This window comes from Papio anubis, chromosome 6 (assembly GCF_008728515.1).
Source record: "Papio anubis isolate 15944 chromosome 6, Panubis1.0, whole genome shotgun sequence".
In the NCBI taxonomy this organism is placed as follows: Eukaryota; Metazoa; Chordata; class Mammalia; order Primates; family Cercopithecidae; genus Papio; species Papio anubis.
The window spans coordinates 103203259-103230057 of record NC_044981.1 but is presented as its reverse complement, the minus strand read 5'-3'; the positions used below and the strand labels follow the sequence as shown (position 1 = coordinate 103230057).

At 38.3% G+C, this 26799-nt stretch overlaps 1 protein-coding gene across 2 annotated transcripts in view; it reads left to right on the top strand.

Annotated features, from left to right (window-relative positions):
- Positions 1 to 26799, top strand: part of SEC63 (SEC63 homolog, protein translocation regulator) — an 86752-nt gene that overhangs the window by 48494 nt on the left and 11459 nt on the right. Inside the window, exons 8-17 of one of the 2 annotated variants that reach the window (XM_017957416.2) lie at positions 459 to 567; positions 2700 to 2794; positions 2900 to 3032; positions 4786 to 4878; positions 6227 to 6381; positions 7693 to 7840; positions 12042 to 12124; positions 16535 to 16594; positions 16779 to 16952; positions 25786 to 25944. In XM_017957416.2, coding sequence (XP_017812905.1) covers positions 459 to 567; positions 2700 to 2794; positions 2900 to 3032; positions 4786 to 4878; positions 6227 to 6381; positions 7693 to 7840; positions 12042 to 12124; positions 16535 to 16594; positions 16779 to 16952; positions 25786 to 25944 — 1209 coding nt within the window. The remainder of the gene's footprint in view (positions 1 to 458; positions 568 to 2699; positions 2795 to 2899; positions 3033 to 4785; positions 4879 to 6226; positions 6382 to 7692; positions 7841 to 12041; positions 12125 to 16534; positions 16595 to 16778; positions 16953 to 25785; positions 25945 to 26799) is intronic. The other variant, NM_001169014.1, reaches the window with a different exon arrangement.

Genomic DNA, 26799 nt, shown 5'->3' with positions numbered 1-26799 from the left:
GGTGCTTATTTTAAGACTCAGGTATTTTTGTTGTTTTATGAATATTTAGAAGATTTGACCATAAACATATTCTGCATCAAACTTAACATAAGGATTTTGTTTTGCTTTTTTTTTTTTTTTGAGACAAGAGTCTCCCTCTGTCACCTAGGATGGAGTGCAGTAGTGTGATCATGGCTACTGCAGCCCTGACCTCCTGGGCTCTAGCAATCTTCCCACCTCAGCTTCCGGAACAGCTGGGACTAGAGGCATGTGCCACCATGCCCAGCTAATGTTTGCATTTTTCTTTTTCTTTTGTAGAGACAGGGTCTCACTATGTTGCCCAGGCTAGTCTCAAATTCCTGGGCTCAAGCAGTCCTCTCACCTCAGCCTCCCAAAGTGCTGGGATTACAGGCATGAGCCACCTCTCCCAGCCTATCATAGTTTTTATACTTTCTTTCTTAATTTTATTTGTGTTTTAGGGCTCTTGGTGGTATCGCTCAATACGCTATAGTGGAGACCAGATTCTAATACGCACAACACAGATTTATACATACTTTGTTTATAAAACCCGAAATATGGATATGAAACGTAAGTAAACTTAAGTAACTTTGCTATTAATCACATTATTTTGTGACTCACTTATGTGGGGTTGATATATATATATTCCTTAACTCTGTACTAGTGAGATTCCATTGTACAGTTTTATAAATAGCTAATTTATATAATTAAAGCTAGAGAAAAATGCCAGCACCCTTTATCACATTTATTAATTTATATTTCCATTGTTCACGTTTGCTCATGTATTTCATCAGAAATTTTACCAGAAGCCTTATGCGTGCAGTTTTGTAATACTAGCTAACATTTATTATTTGTTGTATGCCAGACACTGCTAGTTGCTGTACGTCTTGACTCATTTAATTTTTGCTGTGCTCCCGTAAGTTAGTTCTGTTTTTAAGTACATCTTATAGATGAGGAAACTGAGGCACAGAAAAGTAATACACTCAGGGATACACAGTAAGGGATATCCAGGATTGAACCCAGGCAGTCTGGTTCTTGAGCCTTAAACCATTTTGTCATATTGTATTAATTGTAGTAAAAATAAAAAGTCTTAGGTGTGTGAAAGGAAACTGTTAGAATATTTCATTCCCATTTCTTATTTAAAAATTTAAGAAAAAAATTTTCACTTTCTTTTGATTATATAAAGCAAACATTGTAGTTTATCCCTGGGAGATAGAGGGTTGCCTTTCAGAATGATGGCTCTGCAAAAATCATAGATGCTCCTCCATCCCTCCTTAAAAAAAAGTGATAAAAGAATGTAAGTTTTAAATTGTGTTTCTGGGACCAAAATGGACTTTTCTGTATTTTGGATTTGGCAATTTTACTAATTAGTAATGAGAAAGACTTACGATCATATATGACTGTGTGTGAACAGATTTTACATTTCTGAATGAGTTAGTACTACTTTGCCTTACCGAAAATATTACCCTTCCTAAAGCTGGATTGAAATGTTAATACAGAAACTTGTTCCCTTATGAAAATGTTTCATGTTTATAATTTTAAGTGTGCTTTTTGCCTCAATCATTTTGATTTCTGTTTCTTTTCTGAGGATGGTATCCTTACACAGCTTTGTCAGGAAGCATTGTTTAGCTGGTGGATTTCTTTAGACATTCTAGGTTATTTTAGCTGTTTTAGGAACAATTTTTATTAAGTAAACATTTGAGGGTAGTAATAGTAGTAGCTCACACAAGTACTGTGCTTGCTGTGTGTCAGGCACATATGAAGAAGCTGAGATACACAGATATGAAGAATATTATCCTAGGTCATTTAGCTAGGAAGTAACAAAATACCAAGGTCTGTGCACTTAACTTCTATACTATCCTGCATTTTGTGAGTACATTACATGAATTTTTTTTTTTCTCCGAGACAAAGTTTCTCTCGTCTTCCAGGCTGGAGTACGGTGGCGCAATCTGAGCTCACCACAACATCCGCCTGCTAGGTGCAAGTGATTTCTCCTGCCTCAGCCTCCCAAGTAGCTGGGATTACAGGCGTGCACCACTATTGCCTGGCTAAGTTTTGTATTTTTAGTAGAGATGGGGTTCTACCATGTTGACCAGCTTGGTCTCGAACTGGCTGGTCTCCAATTCCTGACCTCGTGATTCTCCTGCCTCGGCCTCCCAAAGTGCTGGGAGGCGTGTAGGCGTGAGCCACCACCGGCCTGTGGGTTTTAATCATGTGTATTTCCACAAAGTCCTCTCGGGTTCCATAATACAATTTTTTGGAAAATGACAGTGCATGTTAGTTTACACAAGGCCTTGAGAAGTCATGTAGTAAAGAAACCTTTAACTTGTTTACATTATTTTCAGCTTTATTTAACCATAGGGCCCCCTTTTTTCTTGTAAGTTATTAATACCACACAGAATACTAATGTTCTATAGAAAGTTTCTGGGGAACTTTCAGTGATTTTAATGCCTCTGGTTGCTTTGGTGTGCTTTATTTGATCTATACTTCTGTTCACTTGTGGTGGTTGATACTGTGTACATTTTAAAAAGGGAGATGTTACTTTTTTTATGGAAGGAATGAATACTTGTCAGTGGAGTTCAGATAATTTTTAGCATTGTGCATGTTTAGAAAAGTGCTTCACTTTCAAGTGAATTAAGTATCTCAGGAAGGGGAATTAATAAATGAGCATATTTATTTACCTTCATATTTTGTTTTCTTAGGTCTTATCATGGTTTTGGCTGGAGCTTCTGAATTTGATCCTCAGTATAATAAAGATGCCACAAGCAGACCAACGGATAATATTCTAATACCACAGGTTAGGCTAATTTCCCAAATCCCCCGATGAGCAGTTAAATATTAAAGTGAATACTTTAAAAAAAAAAACAACTGTGTTTTTGAATAATTATTTTATTTATTCTAGCTAATCAGAGAAATTGGCAGCATTAATTTAAAGAAGAATGAGCCTCCACTTACCTGCCCATATAGCCTGAAGGCCAGAGTTCTTTTACTGTCTCATCTTGCTAGAATGAAAATTCCTGAGACCCTTGAAGAAGGTATTTGTGATTCTGGTATCTACAGTTTTAGTGGGGTGAAAGCAGCAGATTTAATTAGACTTAATGGTGTGTATTAGTTTGTACTCCATTGCTCTAAAGAAATACCTGAGACTGGGTAATATATAAACAAAAGAGGTTTAATTGACTCATTGTTCTGCAGACTGTACAGGAAGCTCATTGGTCTGCAGGCTGTACAGGAAGCTTGGCTGGGGAGGCCTCAGGGAACTTTTATTCATGGCAGAAGGCAAAGCCAGAGCAGGCACAGGCAGAGCAGAGGTCTTCACACGGCCAGAGCGGGAGGAAGAGAGAGTTGGGGGAGGTGGCACACATTTTTAAACAACCAGGTCTTGTGAGAACTGATCTTGAGAACAGCACCAAAGGGAGAACTCCGTCCCCCAATCCAATCACCTCCCACCAGGCCCCACCTCCAGCATTGGGGATTACCATTCAACATGAGATTTGAGTGGGGACACAGACCCAAACCATAGCATGGTGGTGCAATGTTTTTTGTTGCTGTTCTTTTTTGGGCAAAAAATTGCTCAAGGACTTTTTAAAAAAGAAGTGTATATGCTACATAATTACTTCACAAATGATTTGAAGATCTAAGTAAGTCAGATATTTTGGCAGGTGTTAAAATTTAGTGTTTCAAGGTGAGAGAATGCTCTGTATGAGAAATGTTTAGTTAGTTGCAGATCATACAAAAGTTCCTAATGATTTTTTTTTAAACGACTCTGTAAGTTTTTGGAGGGAGCGAAATGGATTTCACAACAACCAACACCTCTCACCTCAGCATCTGCAAGCTTCCTCCAACAGTGGTTACCAATAATGTCTGTTTTATGGTTATTTAAAGCTTCATAAGTACTTGAAGTCATGTATTTTGCTTAAAAGAAAAGTAGTTGATTGAGGCAACAGTGTTTCCAGGGATGTCATTAATTATCTCTTTTTCACCAACATTATTTGAATTACAGTTTTAAAAGACAGTTATTATCTCTAGGAAATAAATGTTCTTTTTGAATGATATCCTACCATCCCCCACCTCCTTTAAGGCAGTAATGCAATTAAATGCTTCTGAAAACAAGGCCATGTGATACTTAGTAATTGTTGATAGGACAGGATGCTTATGGTGGAATGAAGGAGCACTATTTAGGCATTATCATTGGAGTTGCTTTGAAATACTGAATTAACTAGTAATTCTGTTGCTAATGTTCTGTAGAGATGCATAAGCATCTCTATTTTTACTTACCTGTAAGAAGCAGGAAACCATTGTTAGGTTGAGTATCAAATCCATAGGTTAATGTGGTCTTAATAGTTAACTGTTATTAAATGCAGTATAAGTGAGAGTCTCTCTCTTTCTCTAAGTTGCCCTCTTCTTCTCTTCTGTGTCTCTCATCTCTCCCCCTGTATTTAGTTGACATATTTATTTTGACATACTTAGTTGATCCGCCCACCTCGGCCTCCCAAAGTGCTGGGATTATAGGCGTCAGCCACCATGCCCGGCTGGGAGTTGGTTTATTAAGCCTAATGTTATGTTATTAAAAATTTGTCTTTGAAATGTCTAATCTGAGCTAGGGTTTTATGGCTGATTTTTGACATAGTGATACTGAGGAGAAACTCTTCCATTCAATCTGTAAAATTCTGAGATCATGTGAAATATTTGTGGCATAACATTAATATTAGTTTTGGGTCACAGTGGTAAAGATGCTTTAACTGTAAAATTAAAATGATCTGTTTCAGGTTTTTTATTCTTTTGCAGATCAGCAATTCATGCTAAAAAAGTGTCCTGCCCTACTTCAAGAAATGGTTAATGTAATCTGCCAACTGATAGTAATGGCCCGGAACCGTGAAGGTGAGGAGGAAATATAGTTAATTCTGTTATACTTTTTATTGCAAGCATATGCAGATTATACTTCATATTTTAGGATTTATGGGTACTCAGTATAATTCTGTCTGCCAGTTCAGTGAACTTTTTCAGTTTTACTCATGGCTTTTCATATTTTTTTTCTATATTTTGTGTTATTTAAAGTCTATATCACAGCCCACTGTGGGGTTTTTGTTGTTGTTGTTGTTTGAGATGGAGTCTTGCTTTGTCACCCAGGCTAGAGTGCAGTGACAAAATCTTGGTTCAGTGCAACCTCTGCCTCCCGGTCTCAAGCGATTCTCCTGCTTCAGCCTCCTGAGTAGCTGGGATTACAGGCGCGTGCCACCACGCCTGGCTGATTTTTGTATTTTTAGTAGAGATGGGGTTTCATCATGTTGGTCAGGCTGGTATTGAGCTCCTGACCTTGACCCGCCTCAGCCTTCCAAAGTGCTGGGATTACAGGCATGATAATTTAATTGTTTTATTGTTCAATTGTTTGCAAAGATTTAAAATTTCCTTTTTCTTTGAATAATTTTTGAGTTAAGTCATTATTTTTTTCTAACAGTGAATTTGAAATAATTATTTAACTAATATAATAGTGATTCATATGTTATATAATTTTTATTAATTAATTATAGACGGCATCTACCAGGGCTGGAGTCCAGTAGAGTAATCATAGCTCACTGCAGCCTCAAACTCCTGGGCTCAAGCAGTCCTTCTACCTTAGCTCTCTGAGTAGCTAGAACTACAGGCGCATACCACAGCACAGAGCTAACTTTACATTTTGTGTAGAGGTGGGATCTCACTTTGTTGCCCAACTGGTCTGGTTTCCAACTCCTGGCGTTAAGCAATCCTCCCACTTCAGCTTCCCAAAGCCCCGGCATTATAGTCATGAGCCACATGCCTACAGGCATCTAGCCATTTTTTTTTTTTTTTTGTATAGAAGGAAAAGAATGAGGAAATTTGTGGTCGGTAATGGAAAGGAATACCCTTAAAAAAGGATAGTGGTATGGTTTGTTGTTACGGGCGATGTTGGTTCTTGTCATGGTGTCATATGTTGGTGATACTGATAATGTCTGATAATTTACTATTATTTGAGGTGAAGCAAATAATTTTTCTTTTAAAAATCAATGGTTGTTGCTGGAAAATGTTCATTTGATCAAGTTTGTGTAATTTTAGCATCTTCTCTGGTAACTTTTAAAGGAAAATCTTCATTATGATCTTCAAATTTGAGATGTTAAGGATTTAGTGTGAATTGTGTTTTTTGTGATGAATTGTATACTCCTGAACATGTAAAAAGTCCAGCCCTGTTTCTTTTTTTCCTATTCTTTCTAAGAAAGGGAGTTTCGTGCTCCAACTTTGGCATCCCTAGAAAACTGCATGAAGCTTTCTCAGATGGCTGTTCAGGGACTTCAGCAATTTAAGTCTCCCCTTCTGCAGCTCCCTCATATTGAAGAGGACAATCTTAGACGGGTTTCTAATCATAAGAAGGTAATTCTTTGCTACTTTAAAGTCAGTTTTGAGCAGTTTGTCATGTCCTGTCACTTAAAGGTAACATGAATAAAAGTTTTCTGGAAATAGTTACTATGCATTTTTTAGATTTAGAATGTCTTAAATATTCTAAAACTTTCAGGTGGTTCTGTTAACATTTTCATGACTAGGTAGCTGTTTTATAGTACTTTACTATTGTAAGTGGCTTTACTATTTTGGGGGTTGGTGCATTTAAACAGTCAACAGTTAGGTCCTTATATTATGTTACCAAAAATAAATGTACCGTCTACTTTCCAATCATTTTATTCTTGGCTTAAACGTTGGGCAATTGTTTACTGGTTAAGTATGAACAACAAAAACATTTAATAAATTAAATAAAGACCATTCTTATTTAGAATGTGTAATCTATAGTACAAACATGATAATGAATCTTAAGGTATAACAAAAATTTGTATAAATGAGGAAATACAAGAAACTGAAGTTCAATTCTAGTAGGAGATTTTAAACATTATTTTGTATATAATAGATAAACGAGCAATAGACATTGGATTTGATAGTATGTTAATGTAGAATTAATAAAGGCATGTTGGAAATTTATATCAGAGTTCTCTGTCCTTTCAAGTACTCATGTTCCCCTTATAAATTTGATTATATGCTAAGTCATAATTAAACACTCTAGAATCTAAAAGCAGAGATTTTACATGCCTCATGATCTAAGCTGTGTCTTTGAAAGTGAAAAATAACTAGCACCAAAGACCTGGAAAATTAAAGAACATGCTCCTAAGTAACCATTTTGCCAAGATGGGTATTACTACAGTAACAGCTATATTTTAAGAATAACAAAAATGAGAATATTGTGTAGTAAAACCTTGAAGGTGCGCCTTTATTGAGGTTTATTTTTACTTTTGTTAGGTAAAAGTAAAGGTTTATTAGTACAGGTTTGGTAATAGTAAACCTATTAATTGCAATTAAAGGTTTTTGTTGTTAAAATTGAAAATTAGCTGAGGACATCAGTTGACAAAGTTTTTGGTTGAGTCAAGATTCTTATTTTTTTCCCCTCCAACTTTATTTTTTCTAATTTTAAAAAATAAGCCTGTATTAACTTTATAATTAAAAAATTTTTAATTCAAATTTTCTTGGAGAAAAAGGTCATGAAATGCCATGTGGTTATTTTGTGCTTTGAAATGCACATTAATCAACATTTTTCTAAAAGTTGCTGGATTTTGTTGTAGTTAAGGTGTGAGTAATTTTCTTTTTATGAAAAGCTTTGTGAGTTAGGGAATTATGTATTTTCTTTTTTTTTTTATTCAGTATAAAATTAAAACTATCCAGGATTTGGTGAGTTTAAAAGAATCAGATCGTCACACTCTACTGCACTTCCTTGAAGATGAAAAATATGAAGAGGTTATGGCTGTCCTTGGGAGTTTTCCATATGTGACCATGGATATAAAATCACAGGGTAAGTGGGAGGTTTCTCTGTTGAACATTGCTTCCCTTTTGATAGATTGGTTCTCATTTATTTGACTCAGGATTCTCAAAACACTGTACTTAATAACAGAACTTGTTATTAGACTTTGCAGAACTGTAGTTTACCTGTCAGATTTTGTGTGTTGGAAAATGATTTATACCTAATAGTTTGAGAACACTGATGGAGTCCTACTTTTATTATCCTCATAATGGGATGAAGCCTGAGAACTCTGTTCTGTAGTTCAACTTCTAGCAATTTCTTAACTTTCCAAAGAATGGTGAAGACTTCCAGGCATGATAAAAGAATGAGATATTTGAAATATATTATTAGTATGAAAGAAATAGCTGCTTAGTTGTAAAATTAAATTTTTAAAACCCAACTTGTTTATGTTAATTAACTGTTGAAAATTACTATGTTTTACGCCACATTTCATGTGTTTTTCTTACCCTACCTCTATATTTTCTTTGAGGGAAAAAAAATAAAGGCTATTTTTCTACCTATATAATTGCCCTGTGTTTCTGTTTCAATATCTGAATGGTCTTAGAATACTGAGAGAATTAGAGACTATCTGCTCCATTCTTCCATTGTGGTGGTGGTCTGAGCTTTAACATTCGCTAAGTTACCATTATGAGAACATTCTTTTAGTTACCAAGAATACAGGGATGTATTAATAATGGTTTCTGTCTTTATTTTATTTAGTTATTTATAAATAATTTTTGAGATAGGGTCTCACTCTGTCGTCCAGGCTGGAGTGCAGTGGTGCGATTTTGGCTCACTGCATCCTCTGCCTCCCAGGCTCAAGCAGTCCTCCTACCTCAGCCTCCTGAGTAGCTGGGACTACAGGTGCACACTACCATACCTGGCTAATTTTATTTTTTGTGTTTTTAGTAGAGACAGGGTTTCACCATGTTGCGCAGGCTGGTCTCGAGCTTCTGGGCTCAACTGATCCACCTGCCTTGGCCTCCCACAGTGCTGTGATTATAGGTGGGAGCCACCGTGCTTGGTTTGTGTCTTTAAAGAGAGCTTATTGTCCAGGTGAAGCAATAGGATTAAAAACAAGGTAAGGGCTGGGCCCAGTGGTGTCACACCTTTAATCCCAACACTTTGGGAGGCCAAGGCAGGGGGATCACTTGAGCCCAGGAGTTTGAGACCAGCCTGGGCAACATAGGGAGACCCTGTTTTTATAAAATTTAAGACACACACACACAAACCAAGATAACATATGCAAAGTGTTAAAATGAATGACACAGACGTTGTACCATTTATTTATACAGCAAATATTGAATGCTGTGCATTCTTCTAGGTCCTGGGGAAGCTGTGGTAAGACAAAGCCTCTCCTTATTGAGCTTATATTCTAATAGGAATTGAGGAAAGGTAAATGGCTCCCAAAGATTGGCATGTTTGGTAAAGGAAGGCAGTCAGTGCAGTTTGGTTTCAGTTTGACTGGAGTGTAGCATACGTGTTACGAAAACTTGGTTTGTTGGCTGGGCGCGGTGGCTCAAACCTGTAATCCCAGCACTTTGGGAGGCCGAGACGGGCGGATCACGAGGTCAGGAGATCGAGACCATCCTGGCTAACACAGTGAAACCCCGTCTCTACTAAAAAATACAAAAAACTAGCCGGGCGAGCTGGCGGGCGCCTGTAGTCCCAGCTATAGGGAGGCTGAGGCAGGAGAATGGCGCAAACCCGGGAGGCGGAGCTTGCAGTGAGCTGAGATCTAGCCACTGCACTCCAGCCTGGGCGACAGAGTGAGACTTGGTCTCAAAAAAAAAAAAAGAAAAGAAAACTTGGTTTGCTTTGGTGAGGAGTTGGGGTTGCCTTGTGGGGCCATGAGTTTTCAGACTTTAAAAATACTAATGTAAAAGCTGTATTTAGGACTGTGCTGATTTAATGAAACCGTCCAAATAAAAGTTTTGGTACTTACAGAGATACTTTTTGATATTAAGAACTGTTAAAATACACCCTTTTCTTTCTTTCTTTTTTTTTTTTTTTTTTGAGACAGTCTCGCTCTGTTGCCCAGGCCGAAGTGCAGTGACACTGTCTTGGCTTACTGCAACCTCCACCTCTAGGTTCAAGTGATTCTCCTGCCTCAGCCTCCCGAGTAGCTGGGATTACAGGCATGTGCCACCATGCCCAGCTAATTTTTGTATTTTTAGTAGAGATGGAGTTTCACCATGTTGGCCAGGCTGGTCTCAAACTCCCAACCTCAGGTGATTCACCCACCTTAGCCTCCCAGAATGCTGGGATTATGGGTGTGAGCCACCATGCCTGGCCAAAAGTACATGCTTCTTAGAAAAATGAATATTAGAAGAGATTTTCTTATAGGAAGTAGAAATTTAAGAGTGTTTAGCCTCACCGACAAATATTGCCATATGTTCCACTCGATAGCATCTTGTATAGACAGTTTATTTATATTTTTACAATGCTGCCTAATTATCTAATAATAGTGCTATAGTTGATGAAGGAGGAGTAGAAGAAGTATAGAAGCAGGAAAGGGGCATCTGCCTGATAGTAATACTGGAGATGGTGGATCTCCTTCCCTACCTTGCAAGAATCTGTACTAGAATCTATTGTAGTCCTTTTCTTCACTTTAAAGCACCAAACAGCAGGTCAGCATTCAGTGGGACAACATGTCCCACTGATCTCGAATTCCTGAGCCCACGCCATCCGCCTACCTTGGCCTCCCAAAGTGATGGGATTACAGGCATGAGACACCACGCCTAGCTAAACTTTAGTTTCTAAAAGTTTCTAAGTAGTTTCTATACTTTGTAGAGCTATTTTAGAGATTAAATGAATTATTAAAAAGCATCTATACTTGGAGAGCCTTTATACAGAGGTAATAACTAGTTTTTTTTTTTAACAAATTTAAAATACAATATGCTTGAAATACTGAAGTGCCAAGCTAATTTCTTCACTTTAAAGCACCAAGCAGCAGGTCAGAGACTTCCAGGGTGAAGAAGGGATTTTATACCCTTTGTTGATACCCAGCTGCTGCACCTTATAGCCAGTAATGGAGATAGCAATTGTAGATTATTGGAGGTCATTCTTTTCAACTGATGGTATGTTAGTAAATGCCAGACCAGTATGAAAGCAAAACGTAAACTTTAAAATTGGTAAAGAGAAGAACGAATGGTAGAGAAATTTAAAAGCGCGGTTTGACTGTGATGAGCCAGTGGGGATCGGAAGCTGTTTATTTTGTTTTATTAACTTTATAGTAGAGTTTTTGGGGATATGTGTGGGAAATGTGGTTTTAAAAATTAATTGCAAAAACATGTATTCAGTACCATTTATTGAAAAAATACTTTTTCAAAAGTGCTTTTTAGTGTAAAGAGGATATATTTGTTCCTGCCTTTAAAAAAATGTCTCTTTTGTGTGGTTAGGAATACTAGTTTTCATTATTTTATTTAGACAGACATTGATCATACAGGTAAAATCTTGTGAATGTAAGGTTTGCACAGTTTAATAGGGTGACAGAAGCCTATTTTTATGTCACTATGAGAGAACTGTGTTATGGTAAGTCTCACATTATACTGTGTTTTCAAAAACCTGGGTTTGAAGCTTAGCGTGCGAATGCAGGTGTTGTGTGGGTTTGGGTTTGGGTATTTTACTTAAATATTTCCGAACCTCGGTTTCTTTTTTTTTTTTTTTGAGCCAGGGTCTCACTCTGTTGCTCTGAAGTGCAGTGGCTCTATCTTGGCTCACTGCAACCTCTGCCTCCCAGGCTCAAGCTGTCCTCCTCCACCTCAGCCTCCCGAGAAGCAGACTACAGGCTTCACCATCACTTTGGCTAACTTTGTATTTTTTGTAGAGACAGGGTTTCTTATTAAGTGTTGCCCCACTCCGGATCTCGGCTCCTGAGCCCAGCCCATCCGCATCTTTGGCCTCCCAAAGATGGGATTACAGGCATGAGATACTACTTAGCTAAACTTTTAGTTTCAAAAGCCTTAAGTAGTTTCTTTGGTATACTTTGTAGAGCTATTTTAGAGATTAAATGAATTATTAAAAGCATCTACTGGAGAGCCTTATACAGAGTAGTCAATCAGTTTTTTTTTTTTTTTAAACAAATTTAATACAATATGCTTGAAATACTGAAGTGCCAAACTAATTTAGGTAAGCCAAGTTTTGCTGTTTGCATTGACATAGAACTTGATTTTTATTTTTTGCTGTTTTTTTTTTTCTTCCATCTTAACAGTGTTAGATGATGAAGATAGCAACAACATCACAGTAGGATCCTTAGTTACAGTGTTGGTTAAGTTGACAAGGCAAACAATGGCTGTAAGTAGTCTATCTGTATTTTTATGCTTTAAGAGTTGTGTGTCAAGGCTTTTATATTTATTTCCGTCATTCTCAAAGTCAAAACTGTTGTAATACCAAGATCTAATTTTGCAAATTCTATTAAGTCTTTTGAAATTTTCAATTAATTTTCATGAAACAGTTTTCACATACACTAAAAAACCTGGAAAATAGTCCTTTGTGTGATAGTTTAATTCTCTATAAAACATAATCATAGCAAAGTAATGTGGATATAGTTCTTAAGCTGTGAAGTGCTATGCAGAAGTTGTTACTGATGAGAATTTCATCACATTTCTTTTTAGTGAGTTCTATAGAGAATTGACTCTTTTATTTATTTATTTATTTATTTATTTTTTTTTGAGACGGAGTCTCGCTCTGTCACCCAGGCTGGAGTGCAGTGGCCGGATCTCAGCTCACTGCAAGTTCCGCATCCCGGGTTTATGCCATTCTCCTGCTTCAGCTTCCCCAGTAGCTGGGACTACAGGTGCCCGCCACCTCGCCCGGCTAGTTTTTTTTGTATTTTTTTTTTTAGTAGAGACGGGGTTTCACCGTGTTAGCCAGGATGGTCTCCATCTCCTGACCTTGTGATCCGCCCATTTCAGCCTCCCAAAGTGCTGGGATTACAGGCTTGAGCCAACGCGCCTGGCCGACTCTTATTTTTCATTTCAAAATTTAAGAATTACAATAAAAATAACATTTTTTTTTTCCTGATAATGTGAAACATTTATGTTGTCTGGAAAAAATTTAGGCAATGCAGAAAAGTATAGGAAGAAATTAAAATTACCCGAAATCCCACCACTTCGAGATGATTCATTTTGAGGCTCATCACTGTAATGTAGCCTAATGCATGTATACCTGTAGAGCTAAATGATGTTTTTGTCATGGATCCCTTCTCTCTCCCATTTATTTCCTTCCTTCCTTCCTTCCTTCCTTCCTTCCTTCCCTCCCTCCCTCCCTCCCTCCCCCCTCCCTTTTTTTTTTTTTTTTAATGGAGTTTCATTCTTGTTGCCCAGGCTGGAGTGCAATGGCATGATCTTGGCTCACTGCAACCTACATCTCTTGGGTTCAAGTAATTCTCCTGCCTCAGCCTCCTGAGTAGCTGGGATTACAGGCACGCACCACCACACCTGGTTAATTTTTGTGTTTTTAGTAGAGATGGGGTTTCACCATGTTGACTAGGCTGGTCTTGAACTCCTGAACTCAGGTGATACACCTGCCTCAGCCCCCCAAAGTTCTGGGATTACAGGAGCTACCGTGCCCAGCCCATCTCTCATTTTCTTTAGGAAAACCCCTTGTCAGACTCAAATGACCAGAATGCATAATCTTGTTGTTTTGTATCTTCTCCTATCTTTCTTCATGCTCATATTTACCATCTGGATCTTTATAGTGCATACGTACATATAGGCACTTAAATGTAGATTGATACTTGTCTCATGCTTTTTTGTTAAATCTGGTGCAATCATTTTGCATATATTTCCTTCATCTTCTTTTTTGAGATGGAGTCTAGCTCTCACCCAGACTGGAATGCAGTGGTGCAATCTCGGCTCACTGCAACCTCTGCCTCCCAGGTTCAAGTGATTCTTCTGCCTCAGCCTCTCCCTAGTAGCTGGAATTACAGGCACATGCCACCACGCCTGGCTAATTTTTGTATTTTTAGTAGAGATGGTGTTTCACCATGTTGGTCAGGCTGGTCCTGAAATCCTGACCTCAAGTGATCCACCCACCTTGGCCTCCCAACATGCTGGGGTTGCAGGCGTGAGCAACTGCACCTGGCCTATTTTATTTTTTGTTGAGACACGGTCTCACTGTGTTACCCAGTCTTGAGTGCAGTGGTGCAATCTTGGCTCACTGCAACGTCCGCCTCCTAGGCTCAAATGATTCTCCCACCTCAACCTCCTGAGTAGCTGGGACCACAGGTGTGCACCACCATGCCCAGCTAATTTTTTGTATTTTTAGTAGAAATGGGGTTTCTCCATGTTGCCCAGGCAGGTCTCGAACTCCTGTCCTCAAGTGATATGTTTGCCTCAGCCTCCGAAAGTGCTGGGATTTAGGCATGAGCCACCATGCCTGGCCTAATATGTATATGTATTTTTAAATAGAGATGCGGGTCTCTGTAGGTTGCCTAGCTGGTCTCAAACTCCTGGGCTCAAAGGATCCTCCTGCCTTGGCCTCCCAAAGTGCTGGGATTATAGGCATGAGCCAGCATGCTTGGCTCTCAGTTTCTTTTATTTATATTTTCTCCTGAGTCAACTGGTAGAGACTGAAGTATTTTTACTCAATTTATTCAACTAGTGGTAGATTTTAGCCTTTTGCCCTGAGGTTTTTGAGCATCTGCAAGAAATATATGCCACATTTATATCCCATGCCTAAAATTGCTGGTAGGAAAAACATATATATTTTTTCTTATAGAGATGGGGGTCCCACTGTGTTGGCCAGGTTGGTCTTGAGCTCCTGACCTCAAGTGATCCTACCATTTCAGCCTCCCAAAGTGCTGGGATTACAGGCGTAAGCCACCAAGCCCGGCTTGAAAATCATATTTTGTAGTAGGATATATTGAATCCAAGATGTTGGTTTTATTATAGCAAGTGATAAGGAAGCATTTGTCGTGGACTCTGGGTGAGAGAGGTGCCTCCTGGGAGAAGAGGAACCGAAACCAATGCTAAAATTGGGTTTAGAATCCGAATCTAGACTACCCATATCCTTTGGACTTCCCAGCCTGAAAAATGAGCAAAAATTTGTTCTTGAACTATTAACGTTTCTGGAGTGATTGGTAGAAAAAAGAATGGAACTGCCCTGGAGTAAAGAAAAGAATTGTTTTTATCTTCCCATTCTTGTATGAACTGTCCCTTGGAGTAATCAAGTAGCAGAACCCAGCTAATAAGTCAAAGGAGGAAGTTATGATAGAATTAGACTAGGGAGTGGCAACCTTTTTCTTTAAAGGTCCAGATAGTAGGTATCTTAGGTTTTATAAGTGATACAGTGTTTGTAGCAACTACTGAACTTACAAATGGGTGTGGTCATGTTCCAGTAAAGCTTTGTTTTAAAAAGCAGGTGGCAGGGCAGGCACAGTGGCACAGCTACTTGGGAGGCTGAGGTGGGAGGATCCTTTAGCTCAGGAGTTCGAGACCAGCCTGTGCAACATAACAAGACCACTGTCTTTTTAAAAAAAAAAAAAAAAAAAAAGGGCAAGTGGTATGGACTGTTCAGAGTTGACTTCTGAATTAGGCTCTCTTTATTGTATAGAGCCTAACAATTATAACTGCTTTTACTTGTTAGCTTTAATAATTCTAGGGAGTTTATTAAACACAGTCTGTATGTCATCTAGTATAGATGCTTACTGGGATTTAAATCCTAAATTTATCGGTTCTGTACTGATTCTAAATGGATTGTATGGTTGGTGGATATAGCTTTAGGATATGTAGATTTTCTTGGTGATATTTTTTTTTAATAGATGTGGAATCTCACTATGTTGCCCATGTTAGTCTCAAACTTCTGGGCTCAAGCAATCCTCTTGCCTCAGCCTCCCAAAGTGCTGAGATTATAGTCATGAGCCACCGTGCCCCACCTGTGATGATTCAGTTCTTAGTCTCAGGTCTCAGGTCCATTAAGTAGTATCACTGACAATAGTGAATAAACTAATACTAGTCTCAAGGGTTTTTTTGTTGTTGTTGTTGTTGTTATTTTGCACATCACACTGACTTATTGTCAAGGTTTTAATGCAGAAAATAGTATACTCATAACATTAAAATACTCATGTTTGCTTGCTATTAGAATAAAAGTGAAATTTTAAATATTTTTTTTTGTTTGTTTTTATTTTTGTTTTTTTTTGAGACGGAGTCTTGCTCTGTCGCCCAGGCTGGAGTGCAGTGGCCAGATCTCAGCTCGCTGCAAGCTCCGCCTCCCGGGTTTACACCATTCTCCTGCCTCAGCCTCCTGAGTAGCTGGGACTACAGACGCCCGCCAGCTCGCCCGGCTAGATTTTTGTATTTTTTAGTAGAGACGGGGTTTCACCGTGTTAGCAAGGATGGTCTCGATCTCCTGACCTTGTGATCCGCCCGTCTCAGCCTCCCAAAGTGCTGGGATTACAGGCTTGAGCCACCGTGCCGGCAGAATAAAAGTGAAATTTTAGATATTTTTACTGTATGTATCCTTACTCCATTTGTAAACTTGAGTAGACTGTACTTTCAAAACTTGTTCAAGACAGATGTGAGATACAAGGTATCTACTTGCATATGCACACAGTCATCAGCTAGTAATTGCTAAATGTCTCCTCCTTCTTCCTCAATTGTAGCCAGTTAAAAATACTTTAAAAATACAGTTTGAAAGATTGCTTTGTCTGAAAGATAAATATAGGTTGACAGATTTTGTATTTCTCTTTTTGCTACCCCTTAGGAAGTATTTGAAAAGGAGCAGTCCATCTGTGCTGCAGAGGAACAGCCAGCAGAAGATGGGGTAAAAACTTGGGTTTCTGAACCTATCTTTCCTAGTGAAAGAAGTATTTTATTTACTTCTCCAGTTGACTTATATTGCTCTGGGAGAGTAACTCAGTTTAGCCATTTCCACCTAAAAATTACTGTAACCTTCAATTGAATATCTATTGCTATAACTTACAAGTGTGACATGTTATGATTTACAGCAGGGGGAAACTAACAAGAACAGGACAAAAGGAGGATGGCAACAGAAGAGTAAAGGACCCAAGAAAACTGCTAAATCAAAAAAAAAGAAACCTTTAAAAAAAAAACCTACACCTGTGCTGTTACCACAGTCAAAGCAACAGAAACAAAAGCAGGCAAATGGAGTTGTTGGGAATGTAAGTTTATTATTATCGTTATTATCATTGAGCTAAAATATACAAACACTAAAATGATCAAATCTTATATGTACAGCTTCAAAAGTTTTACATATTTATGCACCCGTGATACCCTAGAAAGCTCCTTTGTGCCCTTCTCAATGAGCCCTCCACCCATCTCCCCATCCCTCTACCTCCCACTATTCTGTCTGTAATCGCCATAGATTAGTTTTGCCTATTCTTAAAGGTCATATAAGTGTCATATTTTATGTATGATTCCTTTCATTCAGCGTTATGTTCATGATAATCCCTCTGTATTTGTAGCAGTAGTTAATTCTGTGTGTGTGTGTATATGTGTATAGTATTTCATTGTATGAATATACCACATTTATCTGTTTTGTGGTTGTTGGACATTTGGGTTGTCTGTAGTTCTTAATCTAATATGAATAAAGGGTGCTATGCTTATTCTTATACATGGCATTTTGTGGACAGTCATTTTCCACCTAGCAGTGGAATTGCTGGATTATAAAGTAGGTGCATGCTTAACTCATTAAAAGAGCTTATTTGCCAAAGTTGTACCATTTTATGCTCCTTCCTACAACATTCGTGAGTCTTTTGTTCTGCATACTCACCAATACTTGGTTTTACCAGTCTTTTAGCCATTTGGTAGATCTGTAGTGATATCTCTTCATGTGATTTTTGTTTGCATTTACCTGATGGCTAATGATGTTGAACACCTTTTCATGTGCTTGCTGGCCATTTGGATAACTTCTTTTTCTATTAGGTTGTTTGTCTTGTTACTGAATTTGTAGGAATTCTGTATATATTCTGGGTAAGAGTCCTTACATTTTTACTCTCTTATTGGTAGCTTCTAATGGTTCTTATTTTAATGAGGTCAATTTCATTAGTCTCTTTTTTTCATCAGTGAGGTCATTTTTCATCAATGGCTAATGCTTCTGTGTCTTAAAAATTAAGACATCCTGACTGCTCCAAAGTCAGGGAGGTATTTTTCTGTTTTCTTCTGGAAACATTACCTTAGTTGATAAAACTATCTTGAATTAACTTTTCATGAATGGTGCAAGGTAGGGGGTATGAACCACTTACACCATCACCATTCATTGAAAAGGTCATTCTTTCCTCAGTAAATTGTAATGGCACTTCGTTTTAAAACAGACGACACTGAGCCCAACAAGGCTGCTGCGGCTTGTCTCCTCTCTGGGCAGGGCATCTCTGAAAAAAAGGCAGCAGCCCCAGTCAGGGAATTATAGATAAAACCCCACCTCCCTGGGACAGAGCACCTCGGGGAAGGGGTAGTTGTGGGTGCAGCTTCAGCAGACTTAAACATCCCTACCTGGCAGCTCTGAAGAGAGCAGCGGATCTACCAGCACAGCATTCAAGCTCTGATAAGGGACAGACTGCCTCCTCAAGTGGGTCCCTGACCCCCATGTACCCTGACTGGGAGACATCTCCTACAACAGACACCTCATACAGGAGAGCTCTGGCTGGCATCTGGCGGGTGCCCCTCTGGGACAAAGCTTCCAGAGGAAGGAAGAGGCAGCAATCTTTGCTGGTCTGCAGCCTCCACCGGTGATATCCAGGCAGACAGGGTCTGGAGCAGACCTCCAGCAAACTCCAGCAGACCTGCAGCAAAGGGGCCTGACTGTTAGAAGGAAAACTAACAAATAGAAAGGAATAGTATCAACATCAACAAAAGGATGTCTACTCAAGAGACTCCATCCGAAGGTCACTGACTTCAAAGACCAAAGGTAGATAAATCCATGCAGATGGGGAGAAATCAGCCCCAAAAGGCTGAAAATTCCAAAAACCAGAACGCCTCTTCTCTAAAGGATCACAACTCCTTGCCAGCAAGGGAACAGAACTGGATGGAGAATGAGTGTGATGAACTGACAGAAGTAGGTTTCAGAAGGTGAGTAATAACAAACTCCTTCTAGCTAAAGGAGCATGTTCTAACCCAATGCAAGGAAGCTAAGAACCTTGAAAAAAGGTTAGACGAATTGCTAACTAGAATAACCAGTGTAGAGAAGAACATAAATTACATGATGGAGCTGAAAAACACAGCACGAGAGCTTCGTGAAACATTCACAAGTCCCAGTAGCCAAATTGATCAAGCAGAAGAAAGGATATCAGATTGAAGATCAACTGGATGAAATAAAGCGAGAAAACAAGATTAGAGAAGAAAGAGTGAAACGAACAAAGCCTGCAAGAAGTATGGGACTCTGTGAAAAGACCAAATCTGTGTTTGGTGTACCTGAAAGTGACGGGGAGAATGAAACCAAGTTGGAAGATACTCTTCAGGACATTATCCAGGAGAACTTCCCCAACCTAGCGAGGCAGGCCAACATTCAAATTCAGGAAATACAGAGAACACCACGAAGATACTCCTTGAGAAGAGCAACCCTAAGACACATAGTCATCAGATTCACCAAGGTTAAAATGAAGGAAAAAATATTAGGAGGAGCCAGAGAGAAAGATCGGGTTACCCACAAAGGGAAGCCCATCAGACTAACAGCAGATCTCTCGGCAGAAACCCTACAAGCCAGAAGAGAGAGTGGGGCTCGATAGTCAACATTCTTAAAGAAAAGAATTTTCAACCCAGAATTTCATATCTAGCCAAACTAAGCTTCATAAGCGACGGAGAAATAAAATCCTTCACAGACAAGGAAATGCAGAGAGATTTTGTCACCACCAGACCTGCCCTACAAGAGCTCCTGAAGGAAGCACTAAACGTGGAAAGTAACTACTGGTACCAGCCACTGCAAAAACATACCAAATTGTAAAGCCCAAATCGACAGAATACACATTCTCCTCAGCACCACATCGCACTTATTCCAAAATTGACTGCATAATTGGAAGTAAAACACTCCTCAGCAAATGCAGAAGAATGGAAATCATGACAAACAGTCTCTTAGACCACAGCGCAATCAAATTAGAACTCAGGATTAAGAAACTCGCTCAGAACTGCACAACTACATGGAAACTGAACAACCTGCTCCTGAATGACTACTGGGTAAATAATGAAATGAAGGCAGAAATAAAGATGTTCTTTGAAACCGATGAGAACAAAGACACAACGTACCAGAATCTCTGGGACATATTTGAAGCAGTGTGTAGAGGGAAATTTATAGCACTAAATGCCCACAAGAGAAAGCAGGAAAGATCTAAAATTGACACCCTAACATCACAAAAGAACTAGAGAAGCAAGAGCAAACAAATTCAAAAGCTAGCAGAAGACAAGAAATAACTAAGAGCAGAACTGTAGGAGATAGAAACACAAAAAACTCATCAAAAAAATCAATGAATCTGGGAGCTAGTTTTTTGAAAAGATCAACAGATAGACCATTAGCCAGACTAATAAAGAAGAAAAGAGAGAAGAATAAAAAAGATGCAATAAAAAAATGATAAAGGGGATATCACCACTGATCCCACAGAAATACAAACTACCATCAGAGAATACTATAAATGCCTCTACACAAATAAACAAGAAAATCTAGAAGAAATGGATAAATTCCTGAACACATACTCCCTCCCAAGACTAAACCAGGAGGAAGTCAAATTCCTGACTAGATCAATAATAATCTCTGAAATTGAGGCAGCAATTAATAGCCTTCCAATCAAAAAAAGTCCAGGACCAGATAGTTTCACGGCCAAATTCTACCAGAAGTACAAAGAGGAGCTGATACCATTCCTTCTGAAACTATTCCAAACAATAGAAAAAGAGGGAATCCTCCCTAACTCATTTTATGAGGCCAGCATCATCCTGATACCAAAACCTGGCAGAGACACAACAAAAAAAGAAAATTTCAGGCCAATATCCCTGATGAACATTGATGTGAAAATCCTCAATAAAATACTGGCAAACCGAATCCAGCAGCACATCAGAAAGCTTATCCACCACCATCTAGTCGGCTTCATCCCTGGGATGCAAGGCTGGTTCAACATACGCAAATCAATAGATGTAATCCATCAAATAAACAGAACCAATGACAAAAACCGCATGATTATCCCAATAGATGCAGAAAAGGTCTTCGACAAAATTCAACAGCCCTTCATGCTAAAAACTCTCAATAAACTAGGCCTTGATGGAACGTATCTCAAAATAAGAGCTATTTGTGACAAACCCACAGCCAGTATCATACTGAATGGGCAAAAACTGGAAGCCTTGTCTTTGAAAACCAGCACAAGACAAGGATGCCTTCTCTCACCACTCCTATTCAACATAGTATTGGAAGTTCTGGCCAGGGCAGTCAGGCAAGAGAAAGAAAGAGTATTCAGTTAGGAAAAGAGGAAGTCAAATTGTCTTTATTTGCAGATGACATGATTGTATATTTAGAAAACCCCATCGTCTCAGCCCAAAATCTCCTTAAGCTGATAAGCAACTTCAGCTAAGTCTCAGGATACAAAATCAATGTGCAAAAATCACAAGCATTCCTATACACCAATAACATACAAACGGAGAGCCAAGCCATCAGTGAATTCCCATTCACAATTGCCACAAAGAGAATAAAATACCTAGGAATACAACTTACAAGGACCTCTTCAAGGAGAACTACAAACCACTGCTCAAGGAAATAAGAGAGGACACAAACAAATGGAAAACATTCCATGCTCATGGATAGGAAAAATCAATATTGTCAAAATGGCCACACTCCCCAAAGTAATTTATAGATTCAATGCTATCCCGATCAAGCTACCGTTGACTTTCTTCACAGAATTGGAAAAAACTAAATTTCATGTGGAACCAAAGAAGAACCCGCATAGCCAAGACAATCTTAAGCAAAAAGAACAAAGCTGGAGGCATCACGCTACCTGACTTCAAACTGTACCACAAGGCTACAGTAACCAAAACAGCATGGTACTTATACCAAAACAGATATATAGACTAATAGAACAGAACAGAGGCCTCAGAAATAATGCCACACATCTACAACCATCTGATCTTTGACAAACCTGTTAAAAACAAGCAATGGGGAAAGCATTTCCTATTTAATAAATGGTATTGGGAAAACTGGCTAGCCATATGCAGAAAGCAGGAACTGGATCCTTCCATACACCTTATACAAAAATTAACTCAACATAGATTAAAGACTTAAGACTTAAAACCATAAAAACCCTAGAAGAAAACCTAGGCAATACCACTCAGGACATAGGCATGGGCAAAGACTTCTTGACTAAAACACCAAAAGCAATGGCAACAAAAGCCAAAATAGACAAACGGAATCTGATTGAACTAAAGAGCTTCTGCACAGCAAAAAACGAAAAACAACCTATCATCAGAGTGAACAGGCAACCCACAGAATGGGAGAAAGTTTTTACAATCTATCCATCTGACACGGGGCCAATAGCCAGAATCTACAAAGAACGTAAACAGATTTACAAGAAAAAAACAAACAACTCCATCAGAAAGTGGGCAAAGGATATGAACAGACACTTCTCAAAAGAAGACATTTATGCAGCCAACAAAAATATGAAGAGAAGCTCATCATCACTGGTCATTAGAGAAATGCAAATCGAAACCACAGTGAGATACCATTTCACGCCAGTTAGAATGACAATCAGTAAAAAGGAAACAACAGATGCTGGAGAGGATGTGGAGAAATAGAAACGTTTTTACACTGTTGGTGGGAGTGTAAATTAGTTCAACCATTGTGGAAGACAGTGTGGCGATTCCTCAAGGATCTAGAACTAGCAATATTTACCCAGCAATCCCATTACTGGGTATATACCCAAAGGATTATAAGTCATTCTACTATAGAGACACATACACATGTATGTTTATTGTGCCACTGTTTACAACAGCAAAGACTTGGAACCAACCCAAATGCCCATCAATGATAGACTAGATAAAGAAAATGTGGCACATATACACCATGGAATAGTATGCAGCCATAAAAAAGGATGAGTTCATGTCCTTTGCAGGGACATGGATGGTGTTGGAAACCATCATTCTCAGCAAACTAACACAAGAACAGAAATCCACACACTGGCATGTTCTCACTCGTAAGTGTGAGTTGAACAATGAGAACACATGGACATGGAGGGGAACATCACACACTGGGGCCTGTCAGGTGGTGGTGGGCTAGGGGAGGGATCGCATTAGTAGAAATACCTAATGTAGATGATGGGTTGATGGGTACAGCAAACCACCATGGCATGTGTGTACCTATGTAACAAACCTGCACATACTGCACATGTACCCTGGAACTTTAAGTATAATTAAAAAAAACAACAGGTGATACTGTATATGATGTGTAGGTCTGTTTATGGACTGTCCTGTTCATTCTATTGATTATTTGTCTATTCTTATGCCAGTGCCATACAGTTTTAATTGTTGTAGCTTTATGTTAAGTCTCAAAATATGTAGTGTAAGTGCTCCAACTCTGTTTTACTGATCAAAATTTTCCTGTTTTAATTCCTTTACATTTCCTGCCAGTTTTTAGAATAAGCTTAACAATTTCCCCCCAAAAAAGCTGCTGAAATTTACATTGGTATTGCACTGAATCCATGGTTCAATATGGGGAGAATTGACATGTTAACAATACTGAGTCTTGTTATTCATGATTGTGGTTTATCTTCATTAATTTGGATCTTCCCTAATTTTTCTCAGCAGTGTTTTGTAATTTCCAGTGGCAGAGGTATGGCACATCTTTCGTTAGATTTACCCCTATGTATTTGATCCTTTCTGATATCACCGTAAATGTCATTAAAATTTTTATTTGGTGTTTGTTGCTGGTGTATAGAAATAGTTGCTTCTAAATATTGACCTTGTATCAAAGAGTCTTAATGAATTGGCAATAATTCTAACCATTTGTAGATATTTTAATAAAGATTTTCTACATATACAATGTTGCCATCTGTGAATAAAGACAGTTTTACTTTTTTCTTTTTAATCTTTATACCCTTTCTTCCTTTCTGTCTCACTGTGCTGACTAGAACTTTCAGTGTAATATTTATTCAGAGTTATGGTAGTAGAAACCTTATCTTATTGTTGGTCTTAGGAAGAAAGCAAACATTATTTTACCACTAAATGTGATGTTAGGTGTAAGTTTTTTGTAACTATTCTTTGTCAGGTTAAGGAAGTGTTTCCTTTTATTTCCAGTTTGCTGAGAATTTTTATCACTAGCAAATAGTGAATGTTATTAAAGGTTTTTTTTTTTTTTTTTTTTTTTTTTTTACTTTTTTCCTTTCTGTTGAATTAGATTGATGGATTTAAAAAATTTGAAACCATCCCTGCATTCCTGGAACAAATATCATTTGGCCATAACTTTAGTATCCTTTTTTATATTTATCTGGATTTGACGGTATTTTCTTTGTATTCTCACATCTAATTTTAAGAGCAAATACTGGTTTGTCATTCTCTTTTTTTGTAATATCCTTGTCAGGTTTTGTATCAGATTTATGCTGGCGTTATTAATCAAGCTAGGAAGTATTCCCTTTTTTGCTCAGAAGAGTATGTGTAAGCTTCAATTTGTTTTTTTAGTCTGTGGAAGAATTCTCCAGGGAAACCATCTGGGCCTGGAGTTTTCAAAGGGAGTTTATTTGTGGAGTTTCTTTCTTTAATACATATTCTGCATTTTTCTTATTGATTTTAGCAAATTGTGTTTTTCAAGGAATTTGTCTATTTCCTCTTATTAAATTTGTTGGCATAACATTATTCATAATTTTCTTTTAATGTCTGTTGGATATAGTTACGCCTCTTTTGTTCATCATATTGGTAATTTTTATTGTTTTTTTTTTTTTCTTGATCATTCTTGCCTAGGGGTTTAATCAATTTTATTAACCTTTTCAAAGAACCAACTTTTAGTTTTAAGTTTCTTCTTCTATACCTCTCTCTGCTTTTTTTTGTTTGTTTTTTGAGACAGAGTCATACTCTGTTACTCAGGCAGTGGCTCACTGCAACCTCCGCCTACCAAGTTCAAGTGATTCTCCTGCCTCAGCCTCCCAAGTAGCTGAGATTACAGGCATGTGCTACCACGCCCAGCTAGTTTTTTTTTTTGTTTTTTGTTTGTTTTTTTGTTTGTATTTTTAGTAGAGATGGGGTTTCACCATGTTGGTCAGGCTGGTCTCAAACTCCTGGCCTTCCATTCTCTCACCTCCCTCAGCCTCCCAAAGTCCCTCCCATTCCTCCCTTGACTTCCTCCCTGTCCTCCCTATTTCTGCTTTCTTTGCAGATAGGGTCTTGCTCTGCTCACCCACACTTGAAGTGCTGCTGGCATGGTGCTACGAGCTTACTGCCTTGCCTTACTGCATCATACCCTGGGCTCAAGTGATTCTCCCACCTCCAACCTCCCAACTAGCTGGGACTACAGATGTGTACCATCATGCCTAGTGATTTTTTTTTTTTTTTTTTTTAAAGGGATCAGGTCTTGCTATGTTGCCCAGGCTGGTTTGAACTCCTAGCCTCAAGCCGTCCTCCTGCTTCTGCCTTCCAAAGTGCTAGGATTACATGCATGAGTCACTGTGGCTAGCCCCAACATTATACTTTTCTATAAACTACCTGTTTCCTTAAATAAAATATAATTGATGTTTTTGAAAGCAGAACCATCTTAGCCTTTGTGTTACTGGGCTTTACAAATAGAAATACTTTCATTTGACAAATTATGAAGAATGAATAAAATAACTAACAATAGACAGACTAGCCAGGTACTAAACTCTTCAGTCTGACTCCCACATCTTTATAAGTAGGAATGTTTATAATTTTAAAAAATTATATATGAATAGTGAAATTGTCATCGAGTCAGTTTAGTTACGTTGACTATAAGTTAACTTCAGGGATTCAGATTAATATGTGCTCATTGAGATACGCAGAATCTTTGTGTTTGCTTTTTCCTTTTAGGAAGCTGCAGTAAAGGAAGATGAAGAAGAAGTTTCAGATAAGGGCAGTGATTCTGAAGAAGAAGAAACCAATAGAGATTCCCAAAGTGAAAAAGATGATGGTAGTGACAGAGACTCTGATAGAGAGCAAGATGAAAAACAAAACAAAGATGATGAAGCAGTAAGCCTTATAGGTTTAAATAATTGGAATTACATCTCTGATCATAGCTTTGGGTTTTGTCGTTGTTTGTTTGCTTGCTCGCTTCCTTGCTTTAAATATTACCTGTATATTTTATAATTTTATTACTTTGAAAAACGTTTTTAAGGAATGGTAGTCAAGGTTATAAAGAAAAATGATTTCTAACAAGGATTGGAAATCCTCATTTTCTTAAATATTAAATTGTTAGGTGGAGTAGGACCTGGTTTTGAGGTTAGGTCAGTTGATCTCATAAGGGGATTTTCAGTGTTGGGGATATCTCTGGAAATACGAGTAAGGAAAGGTGTTTGTGAAATGCATAGTGCTTACTTGGAAGGCTGTGTCACGAGCTCCAGGTCATGTTTACTGTAGAGAAACAGTACTGTGGACCCTGATGTCAAGAGGTTGGTTAAGGGAAAAGCTAACTTTTATAGAATACCACCTTGTTTCGTGGGTGTATATAAGATATATTAAGGACAGGGGAAGTCTTTAGAGAATTTATTAATATGGTGTGAAAGTACAGAGTATAGAAGAAAAATCTCATGGCATTAAGTTGCACGTGATTTATGGGAGAATTATAGAGAAGAATGTGGTCCTTAGAGTCTCACTGCAGATAAACTGGCCATTTCCTTTAGGTTTTGTTAGCGTTGTTCTTTTTGAGTGGCCATTGATCTAAAAGTAACACTGTAGTTTAGGAGATAAAAAGAGATTGCCTGAATAGCCTCAGAGGCAAACGAGAGGCCCAAAAAGGAGGAAGGAGGTAAAGGGCAAAGGATAAAAGTATAAGGGAGTAATAACACACTTGGCCTTGGGAATGGTAGAAAACAAAGACGACTACTG